The sequence below is a fragment of the Echinops telfairi genome, unplaced genomic scaffold (genome assembly GCF_000313985.2).
Source record: "Echinops telfairi isolate 266 unplaced genomic scaffold, ASM31398v2 ScPeMD7_41;HRSCAF=154, whole genome shotgun sequence".
NCBI lineage: Eukaryota > Metazoa > Chordata > Mammalia > Afrosoricida > Tenrecidae > Echinops > Echinops telfairi.
Genome location: NW_022103939.1, coordinates 257725 through 269713, shown reverse-complemented (window position 1 = coordinate 269713; position 11989 = coordinate 257725). Strand labels below are relative to the sequence as shown.

General features: G+C 55.9%; 1 protein-coding gene across 1 annotated transcript in view; it reads right to left on the bottom strand.

Moving 5' to 3' along the window:
* Positions 1-11465, bottom strand: part of DCHS1 (dachsous cadherin-related 1) — a 21571-nt gene extending 10106 nt beyond the window's left edge. The window contains exons 1-9 of the mRNA XM_045290532.1: positions 9672-11465; positions 3225-3413; positions 2912-3143; positions 2546-2782; positions 1200-2225; positions 790-983; positions 547-643; positions 290-447; positions 27-172 (exon numbers count right to left, since the gene is read on the bottom strand). Coding sequence (XP_045146467.1) covers positions 27-172; positions 290-447; positions 547-643; positions 790-983; positions 1200-2225; positions 2546-2782; positions 2912-3143; positions 3225-3413; positions 9672-11465 — 4073 coding nt within the window. The remainder of the gene's footprint in view (positions 1-26; positions 173-289; positions 448-546; positions 644-789; positions 984-1199; positions 2226-2545; positions 2783-2911; positions 3144-3224; positions 3414-9671) is intronic.
* Positions 11466-11989: the final 524 nt, after the last annotated feature.

The window sequence follows — 11989 nt, the reverse complement described above, 5'->3', positions numbered from 1 at the left end:
TGTAAGTGAACGCCCCCATCCCAGGCGGCTCTGGCGGCGCCACCGAGCCCAACAGGGAGCCGGGCTGCAGGCCCTCGGCTGCCGTCACCGTCAGCACGACAGGCACCGGGGCCGCGGGGCCTGGCTCGGCGGGGTCGGGCGGGGGCTCCGCGGAGCGAGCAGAGGGAAGCACCTGCGGGGGAAGCGAAGCAGAGTCAGGGGGTTGCCTGCTGGGTAGGAGTCAGAACCCCAGGAAGCTGGAGCTACTGGAGGGGCCCAGAGCCGTGGGGAAGAGAGCAGGCAGTCTCACCTGCACCAGCAGCTGGAGGCTGGCGCTTCGCGGAGGGCTGCCTTGGTCATGAGCGCTCAGCGTCAGCACGTAGTGGGGCCTCTCTGCTCGGATCAGAGGTGCTGCGGTGAGCAGCTCCCCGGAGTGAGGGTGGAGGGAGAAGAGCTCGGCACCAGGACCTAGGATTGGACATAGGAGGGGGCAGGCCTTGGGTTCCCTAGGGCACCTCAACACCCACCCACCAGCTCTCCTCCCTCCACCTTTCCCCCAACCCCAACCTGTTAGAGTGTACAGGATGGTGCCGTTCTCTCCCTCATCTGGGTCCTTAGCCTGCAGCGTTGACACCAGCGTGCCTGGAGGCACGCGGTCTGGTACCTGTGGGGACACAATTCAACGGAAATGGCGCTCCCTTCCCCTGTTTGCAGAGCCCCTCCCGGGACCCACACCTACAGCCCTCTGTGAAGATGACACCCCCCACCCCCGCCTCACACTTCAGGACAGAGTGGTGCTGCTTCCCCTACCTGGATAGGAAGGCCACCGCCAGCAGCCCCCGAGGCTTGCAGGAAGGTGGGGCTGTTGTCATTTAGGTCCAGCACCGCAATGTGCACAGTGCCTGTGGTGCTGCGTGGCGGGCTCCCCCCATCCTGCACCTGCACCAGGAGCTGGTAGCTGTTCTGCCGCTCTCGGTCCAAGGTTTGGAGTGTGGTCACTTCTCCTGGGAGTGCAGGAAGGGGATCATGGGTGGAGTAGGCTGGGACTCAGGGCTGCCGAAGCAGCTGGGGTTTGGGGAGGATGGAAGGGGACCGCCAGGGATTCCCTGTCTTGATCCCGAGAGTCCAGGGTGTGGGTTGGGGGTAGGAATCCTGTCTGGGAGCTGGCCACTTCTGGGAGTAGTACTGCGGGGCTTCAGACTTTGGGTTCTGGGGCTCACCAGTCTGGGGGTGGATGCGGAAGGCCTTGCTGTCTTCTGACAGCTGTCGCAGACTGTAGGTCAGACGTCCATTGGGACCCGAGTCTCGATCCATGGCAGAAACCCGGCCCACGCTGGTCCCTGAAGGCTGGTTCTCAGCCACAGCCAGGAAGGTGGGTTCCTCAGACAGGCGGGGGCTGTGCTCATTCTGGTTGAGGATGCTGACCCTCACGGTGGCTGTGCCTGTCTGTTGCCCCAGCTCAGCTTTGGATCCAGACACTGCCATGACCTTCAGTGTGTACAACTCCTGGGCCTCCCGGTCCAATGCAGCCCGCACCCACAGCCACCCACTCTGTGGCTCTAAGCCAAATAGGCTACTTGCCCCATCTGCTGCAAGATGGTAGGTGATGGGGCCCCCATCGGATGCTCGGGCCTGCACTTGCAGGACCTGGGTCCCAGGGGTGGTGCCCGAGGGCAGGTCCACACGGTAGGTTGTGCTGTCAAAGTGGGGAGCCAGCCCACGGGCCCCCAAGTCCTGCACCACCACCCTCAGTCGAAAGTGGCTGGTGCGTGGTGGGGTGCCCCCATCCCGGGCTTCTAGCTCCAGCTCATGGGCTGCCCCTCCTGGGGGACCCAGAGGTCTCACGAGCTGTACATGGCCTGTGTTGGGGTCTACAGCGAAGGCTCCACCACCCCCAGCAAGCAGAGTAAAGGTTACTCGACTGTTAACACCTGAGTCAGGGTCCAGAGCCCGCAGGGTGTAGATAGGGGTTCCCGGGGAAGTGCTGTGGGGCAGCAGCACCGTGTCTTCAGGTGCAGGAAAGGCAGGGGTGTTGTCGTTCACATCCTCCAGCAGCACCCGGACCCGAGCGATGGCGAAAGCTGGGGGTATGCCGCTGCCTGCCCGAACCTCCAGCTCCAGCACTGGCCCCAGCAGTTCCCGGTCCAGAGGGCAAAGGGTTTGTAACAGCCCCGAAGCCCCATCTAGGGAGAAGAGTCCCCGGGGATCCCCGCCTGATAGGGCGAGGGTCACAGGTCCCAAGCGACCTGAGGAAGAAGAGAAGAATCAGGGAAGAGGCTGAGTCCCAGAATCTGATGACAAGAAGGCCTAGGCAGTGCCCACACCTGTGCCTTTCAAAGTAGTCATGGGCGTATGTGCTCCCAGGTGTTAGCAGGGCAGCCGGATGGCACCGGGGTGATTGATACCTGATGTGTCTGGGGATGGAGCTGTGAACCCAGAGCGTGCCTTGGAAGGTGTTCTGTGCTGGGGCTAGCTATGGCTACCAAGGGGATCTTGAGCTGAGGCTGGAGGGTTAGAATAGGGCATTTTGGCGTCACGTGGAATAGTTGGACTTGCTCCATAATACCTGGTGGATTGTGTGCCTGGACTATGCCCACACTGGTGCCTGGCGCCACATCCTCAGGTACAGAAAAGACATACTGTAGTTGCTCAAATACAGGTGGTGTGGGCGTTCCCGGCACAATGCTGATGTTGACTCGGGCACTGGGCTTTGCTTGCAGGCCACCTCCATCCTGAGCCCCGATCTCCAGCTGCACCACAGAGCTGGCCCTTCTGGCTAAGGGCCAGGCTACTGACAGCAGCCCTGGGAGGAAGGACAGAAGCAGGGGTGCATAAGGAAACAGCACGGGAATGGGAGGGGACACAGTCCATCATTCAGGAAGGAAGGGAGAGGGGCTCTGGGGCTAGGTTCTGGGAATGGGAGAATCCTCACCTGAATGTTCATCCAAGGCAAAGAGCTGGGGGCTATTGCCAGCCATGATGCGGTAGGAGAGCAGCCCATGGGGCCCCTGGTCAGGGTCATGGGCACGCACCCTCAACACAGCTGTGCCTGGTGGGCTCTGAGCACTCAGACTGGCAGCATACTCCCGTGGATAAAACTGAGGTGGGTTGTCATTCTCATCAGACACAAACACCTTCACATACACCATGGACTTGAGGCCTCCCTGCGGGGACACACAGCCACAGGTCAGGTGGGTTGGCCTTTGTGAGCACCACCCCCACCCCCACGTGATCTGCCCACTCACTCCATCTATAGCCGTCACAGTGAAGTCAAAGCTTGAGGGTCCTTGGTCACGATCCAGCATCCGGGTCGTGCATACATCACCACTGTGGGCATCGATGCGGAACGGAGGAGACCCTGACGCCCCAAGCCCAGCACCCAAGGAATAGGCGAGCACACCGAAGGCGCCACTGTCCGCGTCTGTGGCTGTCACCTGGGGAGAGGCCGGGCGGGATGAGTGGTGTCCGCTCGTCTTGGCCAGGAAGGCCAGAGGCAAGGCAAGCGGCAGTGAAGAAGTGCAGACCCAGCCACAGCTGATGCCCGGCGTTTCTGAAGGGTGGATCCGGCAGAGGGGGTAAGGCATGGCCGACACCCAGCCCGAGCCCTAGCTTCATCCCTTTAGGGAATAAGAACTGGCCCATTTCCTGAATGCATGCATGCATGGGAGGCAGGGACACATCTCAGAGGCATCTGAATGTTAGAGGTCTGCTGTCTCCACGGCTCTGGACAAACAAGTGGTCAGTGTGCAGAATATGAATTCTCCCCACTTTCCACCACTAGATCCACACATCAGTGGACAGCTGCACTCTTCCACCCTTCCTTTCTTCCTGCAGAATAGAGCAAGCTGGCTTGCTTATCAGGCCAATCCCTCACCAGTGCTAAGTATGCCGCTGCCCACCCTGCCCCACTCTGCAGCCCCCTGCCCTCCTTTCTTGTAGACTTCACACTTTCGATTAGCCCCTCTGCTCTTTCGCCACCCTCTTCCTCTTCACTTATAACAGTTCAAAAACCAAGGAGGAAAAGCTTGATGGAGCTTGCATCCCTCTCCAGCTGAGCCCCTCACTCTACTCGCTTTCACAGCTAAATTTCTTGGCTACATCACTGACTTTTTCTGCATTTCCTGAGACAATCAGTGAAATGGCTTTGACTGCGATTATCAGTGTTACTCCACGTCATTAGACCGATGTGCATGCCCAGGACTGACCCTCCTTGAACCCTCCTTGCCTTGGTCCTATGACATCACACTTCAGAGTTTCCTCCCCCTCCACCCTACCTTTTCTGCATCTGTGGATGATCCCTGGATGGTCAGACTTAAGCTCCCAACCCTGGCCTACAAGGCCCTGTGGGAGTGGATCTCTGTCCTGTCTCTTTGGCCTGAGTTCACACCACTGCCCCCAGCACCACAGGCTCCAGTCATGCTGAAAAATGAGTTCCTTTGGAAATATATCATCCTTCATGCTTTTGGGTTCTTTCCGTGCACGAAATATTACCCACCTCACCCTCTTTCTGAAGGCAGGCCCTTCCCCACCATGCTTGCGCCTAAGCTGGAGCCACTGGTGCAGCCAGAGTGTCAATTCCTAGGAACAGTTGTGAGGCTGGTGCCAGGCTGGGGAGTGTTTCCTTCTGTTGTGCACTAGCTCCCTGTGGGTCGGAACCAACTGGACAGCACCAAACAACAGCCCCCTTCCTTCCATCCAACCTGATCTAAGCTGTCACCTCCCTTGTGAAGTCTTCCCTGACTGTCGAGTCAGCGACCAGCCCTTCCACAGAGCCCTGCATTCTGACACGGATCGGCCAGTTCTGTATTCTAAAGCCAGGGGATGGGTGCTCTTGTTCACTGCTGTCACCGATGCCTAGCACAGGGCCAGACACAGAAGCAGAATGACCTTTTTGTTGAGAGATGACTACAGTGAACGTGCCATCGCTGGCCTCCCCGTGAGTGGGCTGCTGCTCTCAGGCAAGGCCATCTTTTCACCCTTTCTTTCAACAAGCACCACTCACTGAGCACCAACTCGATGCCACAGACACACAACAGTGACCCAGAGGCACCCTTGCGCCCTGTGAGCTCTGTGTAAAGGGTAAAGCCATTGCATTGACAAACAAGAAGAGCGCTAAGGGCAGTGGCTCCAAATTTCCAGTAGATCATGTTGTAAGTTAGCACCATCGCCGAGCCTCATAATCACCTCAAGCCGAGCACTGACTGAGAGACTCAACGAGACTTGTGATGGGTCTGATCTCTACAGTGAATCAAATCATTACAGAGTCTGATTATCCTGGGAACTGATCACGGCAGTGTCTGCTCTAGGTGCCTTCAGCGTCCCTTCATCTCCCCAGCCAACCTCCCAGAGGGACAGCATTGAATGTGGGAGAAGAATTGCAAGCCTATGGGGCAATGTTGAGGTCATTAAGTCATGGGAACTCTCCAAAGTAAAGAAATGCGAAGTTGGGGGTGGGGGACTTTCCCGGTGAAATCTTGGGCATCTCCCAGAAAAGTTAGAACAACCGAGCATCCATGCCAGAAGCCTCTGATCATTTCAGAGCCAGGTCAGCAGGAGACCCCATTCTGAGATCTCCCAAGCCCAGGGCAGAGTGGGGCACACAGTGGGTGCTCTATGTATATTTGTTCATAGAGTAAATGGACATTCTGACTGCCCTGCCTTGTAACAAAAACTTCTTTCAGACCAAGTTCTAAACAGTGGGTGCACATTAGGCTCTCCATAGTGGGTTAGCTGGTGTTGGCTGCTGCAGCCCGTGACAAAGTGCTCTTTGTGGACACAAGAGCTTCAGGGTCATGATACACTGTAAGAGGAAGCTGAAGTGTTCCCTTTCCTCCATTAGAAAATATTGCTTCGCGAGAAGACCAGCCAAGGACTTCTGGTTGTTGCCTAGGTCCCTGACAGGAGTGATTTGTGCCATTGTTTACCCTCCTGAGAGACACTAAGACTCAGCCTCGGCCGAGCCCTGGAAACAGCTCCTGCTCCAACCCTTTGCTGTGGCTATGGGCCCGGATATCCCAGGAGACAGCCCCCCCCCCCCCACTACATCAATCCTGGTGGGCAGCAGCACAGCTGTGGCACCATCTCCAGAAGCTGTTAAAGACCTTTGCCCTTTGACTCACTGCAGGAAGAAAGCAATAAATAGCAGTTTGGGGGAAGTTGTCAGGATGTGACCCCCAAAGGCACAGGGGCCACTGACTGGAAATGACCAAGGCAGAAGCGAATCCCCTGGCCTCTGCAGCCCCTGCTTGGAGGCTCTATTGCAAAAGCACCGTCTCCACTCACAGAGGGTTCTCAGTCCTACTGTACACCCCAGCCCAGTAGCTATAGCACACCTCATCGTTCTGCTCCTGTCCCCAAGCCCACCCCTGGTGCTCAGCAGAGGCACTATTTTCAAGGAGAAAATAAAAACCCTTATCTGTGAATCTTGAAATTCCTACCAGACCACAAACTTCTGCATCTACCCCATTCTGATCTTTCCAGGTAAATGCCTGCTTTGACTTCGAGACAGGACGCTCTGCTTCTCCTCCCACTGCCTTTCTACTCCCTCCACTCGCACTCCCTGCTCTGCCTTGTCTTATATGTTGCTTGTTTACTGTGATTTATACTCCGCCTCTTCTACACACTGCCTCAGGGCTCTCTTCCATTTCCGTGTCTTCAACCGTCTGTCACCCTGGACCACTCCGCTGAACTCTAGCCTTGTATCTCCAGATGACTGCTCAACATCTCCACTCGGATGTCCCACAGGGTCCTGAAATTCAACCTATCCCAAAGTAAACCCATGATCAGTTCACATCTGCTCTTAATGACTCTTCCATCCACACAGCTCAAGCCAGGAATCTTCGCTTCCCTTTTCTTCACCAACTATAACAACCAACCAGGGGATAAGTAACCCTTCATGATCCCTCTGGTTTGTCTAGTCCACTCCGTCAACATCACCACTGTCTTGATGTCAGGCTGTGTCATCTCTCTCTTTGACTATTTAATCCCTTTCTTATAAGTCTTCTTACCGGAGATGTCTGACCCTCCAATCCGCCCTCTACCCCATAGTTTTCAACCTAGACCCTGCTAACACTTTGGACTGGAAAGTTCTTTGCTGTGGGAGCTGTCCTGTGCACTTTAGGGTACTTGCAGCATCCCTGGGCTCCACACGCTACCGTGTTTCTCCAAAAGTAAGACATCCTCCGAAAATAAGACCTACTTTCAGTTTTGCCTCTTGCTGAAATATAAGGCCAAAATAAGACCTCCCAGAAAATAAGGCCTCCCGGATAATAAGCCCCCACCAAACTACTGTAACTCGGGACTCTGGACCATAGCAGGGGTGCTGCCATGCAGCTCACTGTTGGCTGCAGCGCAGCCGGAGCAGACAAGAAGTGCAAGGTCTCTTTTAATCAGAGAGCCTGCGCTGCCGCCAGGACAAACTACGCCTGCTGCTCGCTCTGCCCTGACAGAGTCTGGCTGACTCACAATTAGACAGTGAGTGGCCGAGGCAAGAGTAACAAGAAATTCTTGATACTGTAGGATTCACAGTTTGCCTGGTTATGCTGGTTTGTGATGACAACTACTACTGTACCGTATACAGGTAATAAATGTCCTTTTTTGTTGTTCAACAATAAATGTGTACCGTATTCTTCTTCATGGAAAAATAAGACATCCCCTGAAAATAAGACCTAGCACATCTTTGGGAGCAAAAGTTAATATAAGGCACTGTCTTATTTTCAGGGAAACAGGGTAGATGTTTCCTGCCAGCTATGAGCAACAAAAATGCCCTGGGGGAGAGGGGGTTGTAAAGTCACCTTTAGTAGGGAACAACTGTTCTATCCAGACTACCAAAATCATTTTTTGAGAAAACATCTGTTATCATTCTTCTACTAAAACTCTTCCATGTCCTTGAGGTCACTTTGCCACTAACTAGCAAATTGACTCCAAAAATAATGCATGTCACTGTTAAGTCCTGTGTTTCTTTAAAAAATCACCTGCACGAGACCAACAAATACATTGCAATTGTCAACAAATACATTTTACAACAAAGATGAAAATATAAGGGGGCAGGGAAGCCAGATGAACAGAACAGAACCACTACAATGGAAATGACAGCACTGGCACGGAAAGAATGTAACCAACATCACTGAACAATCTGTGTACAAACAGTTCAATGGGAACCTAAACTGCTGTGTAAACCTTCAATGAAAACACAATGCAATACTATTTTAAGGAAATATTTAGGAAAGAGCTTGTACTTCCTGTCTTACCTTGGTTCCTTGCTGTCTGGCCTCCCTGTATAGCTGCATCTTCCTCCCTCACATCATAAACTCCAGAGACATTGAGCCACTTGGATGAATTAGACTCTTCCACCCCTCTGTGCATGTCTCCTCTACTCGCAACCTCTCCCCTCTCTTGCTCCCCTCATAAACTCCTGTTGAATTTAAGGGTCTCCTGTGGGAATACATTCATACTACCTATCTGTACTCATAAATATAGGGCGTTTTCCTACAAGGAAGTAATGAAATTCCTTGCACACGAACCTCATTAGACTACAAAGTCCACAAAATGGTGTGTGTGTGTGGGGGGGGGGTATTTATTCATTGTTATGTTCTAAGTCCCTAATAGAGAGTGGCTGGCACATAGTATAAATGTATATTGAAGCGATCATATAGTAAGACTTCTTATAACTATGACGAATTCCCAATGAGCAGTTTTTCCTTTGCTTCCCCTGTGATCACAAACAGTAAACACTCCAGGAAACCTCTTGGAGAGCTGCCCTCCGGCTTCAGGCACAGTGAGGAGGGAAGAGAGGTTTGGAAGTCTTAGCTCACTGGTCCTGGGCCAGGAGGGAGAGGAACCACAAGGAAGAGTGGGTAGTGGGAGCTGGCAAGCAGCAGGCAATCAAATGCCCAGACAGGAACCAGCAGATGGGGTCAGCCAGGCCAGGCACTGGCCTAGCAGTCTAGTCCAGCCAGCAGCTCCTGAAGGGAATGGTCAGCTTACAAGACTAAAGGCCTCAAGCACCAGTCTCCTAAACAATCTCTCTGACTAGCTTCTCCTACAGCTATGCCCCATGGAACAACCCAAGCAAACACCGGCTTGACTGAGGGCCCCTCTGGCCATCTCGGATTAAGAGAAAGCCAGAGATTACAATCAGGTCCCTACATACCTGTCATCTCACAGCCCCCAACCCCTTTTCATCAGCACCGCTGAAGCTACAGTTGAACAATAGGGTCTTCCAAAACACACAACAGCATTTTGCTGTTCTTTCCGTCGGCCTGGTGTCTCTCTCTCCTCTGGGCTGCCATAGCACATCCTATGCTGCCAGCGACAGCACTGTGCAGTGCGTCTCCATTCCCTGTCCAGGCTGGCATGTGTCTGGGGGCAAGAATGATCTGCTTCCTGTGTTCCCAGAGGCGTTTACAGAGCCCCTCTCACTTCCTGAGGCCGTGTGACAGACACTTTTTCTGTAGACACCATCTCAAGTACCAGGATTGCCCAGCCCAGTTCTGATCCTGTGGCCACACATCTCAGGCCTGAACCCTCTCTCTTCCCCTTCAGCACTTTGGAGTTCAACGGGACTAAAACTTCTGGCAAAAAGTCGCCATCAGCACATGTCCCTGGAACACCTGGTTCCTATGCTGGGGTTCCCTGTGCCCCCACTTGATCCACCTCTACGCTCCCCAGTAGGATGTGCAGGGACTACCCACCTGCAGGAAGCAGGTCCCGGGCTGGGTCCCCTCAGGCAGTGAGGCGTTGTAGAAGGTTTTCTGGAACTGAGGCTCATTGTCGTTCACATCTTGCAGGGCCACGCTGACCGTGGCCGAGGAGGCCAGAGGAGGTACGCCCCTGTCTGTGGCCACCACGGTGAGCTGTGGCTGAGGTTCCAACTCATAGTCCAGCAAGGCTGCCGTGGTGATGATGCCTGAGGTGGGGTCGATGGAGAACCAGTGAGTGTGGGTGCCAGGAGCCAGGCTATAAGTGACCTGTCCATTGGGCCCCTGGTCAGGATCCTGGGCCATCACGCGTACCACAAAGCTGCCAGGGAGCGCCACCTCAGGCAGGGGCTCGGCTCGGAAGAGTTGGCGGTCAAAGGCAGGCGCGTTGTCATTGACATCGGTGACATGCAGCACAAAAGCCGCCTCGGCCCGCAGCGGCGGGGAGCCGGAGTCCGTGGCGGTCACCCGCAAGTTATAGGCATCTCGCACCTCTCGGTCCAGCCGCCGAGCCACGCACACCAGGTAGATGACACTGTCTTGGGTGCTCAGTGCAAAGTGGCCCTCACCACCTTCCAGGGAAACGTTGACATGCGCAAAGTCACCGTCGTCGGGGTCGGACACGGAGATGCGAGCGACCAGCTGCCCAGGCGGGGCGGCCTCCGACACCCGGGGGGAGCCGTCGGCGCTCAGGAAGATGACAGTCATGGAGGGCTGGTTGTCGTTGGCGTCTCGCACGTGCACCGTCACAAAGGCCGAGCCCAGCTCAGGGTGCGCACCCCCGTCCCAGGCCTGCACCACCAGCTCGTGGACCCGCCGCTGCTCAAAGTCCAGCGGCCGCTCCAGCCGCAGCAGCCCTGTGTGTGCGTCGATGGCGAAGGGCTCATCGCCCTCGCTCTGCCTCCGGTTGATCTCATAAGTCACAGCTCCGTTGGCACCAGCATCGGCGTCCGAGGCAAACACCTGCAGGACGGGGCTGCCGGCGGCCAGGCTCTCGGACACCACGGCGTGGTAGCGGCTCTGGTTAAAGGCCGGAGCATGGTCGTTGATGTCCAGCAGCGTCACGTCCAGCAGGGCCTGGGCCCGCCGTGGGGGCGCTCCTCCATCATAGGCCTCGAGCTGCAGCATGTAGTGTGAGCGGTTCTCGCGGTCCAGCTCACCGGCCACCACCAGCTCAGGCACAGGAGCCCCGTCCGGCCCGGGACGGGTCTCCAGCCGGAAGGTCTCTCCAGCCCCATCGCCAGACAGTGCGTAGCCCTGGGTGCCCAGGCGGCCGGCGTCGGCATCCCGCGCAGGCTCCAACGGGTAGCGGGTGTCCAGAGCCGTATGCTCAGGCACCTGCAGGGCAGCCCGAGCCTGCGGGAAGACGGGCGCGTGGTCATTGATGTCAGCCACTCGCACAGTCACTTCCACAGTGGCACCGTCTGGCGTGACGGCAGTGAAGCGGTAGTGGTCCCGCCGCTCACGGTCCAAGACGCGGGCTGTGCGAACAACCCCAGTGTGCTCGTCGATAGCCAGGTCTGTGCCCACCCCGCTGCCCTCCTGGGCAGAGATGAAGTACATGGGAGGCGCTGCCGTGCCCGCCGGCAGCCCGGCACTGATGTCTCCGATCAGGGTGCCCGCTGGCTGCTCCTCGTCGATTTGCAGGTCCAGGCTCCCAGCCTGAGCCTGCATCCCTGGCACCCCTGCCCCCAGCAGCAGCAGGAGCAGCAGCACCTGCCGCAGTGGTGGCAGGGGGAGGGACTGCATGCCAGTGCAAGAAGAGGGGGTGCCCAACTCCTTCTGCATGACAGGGGCAGTTCCAGCTCGGTCCCAGGCTCCTGATCAGGTCCAACTTGGACCCTGGCTCCAGCCCTGGTTCCCTGACCTGGAAGGAAAGCGGGAGGAAAACGGTCATGACTGGGAGGGGAAGGTGTGAACAAGTCGGGGAAACTGGGATCCAGGTGATTCCCAGATTCAGACTCCCCCTGGCCCTGGTCCCGGCAGCCTCCAGTCTCACTTCGGCCTGCAGCAGAGTAGTTTGCTTATTGATTCTCAGGCCTGAATGTCCTCAACCTCAATTCTCTCTGTCTCTTACCTCAAAGCTATGGTTAATTCTTTCTGTTTCCTGTCCTCCAGGGCTAATTATCACCACTTCACTGAGGTGGAGTGAGTCTTGTACATAGGCTCTCCTCTCCCTTCCACAAAAGATTGAGCCCCAGCCCTGTGGAGGCAGGAGATGAGGCCATGGATAAAAGAAGCAGTCCCTGCCTTTAGGGAACGTGTAATGCAGGGATTGAACAAGCTGATTACAAAGGTGTTAAGGGTTGTAA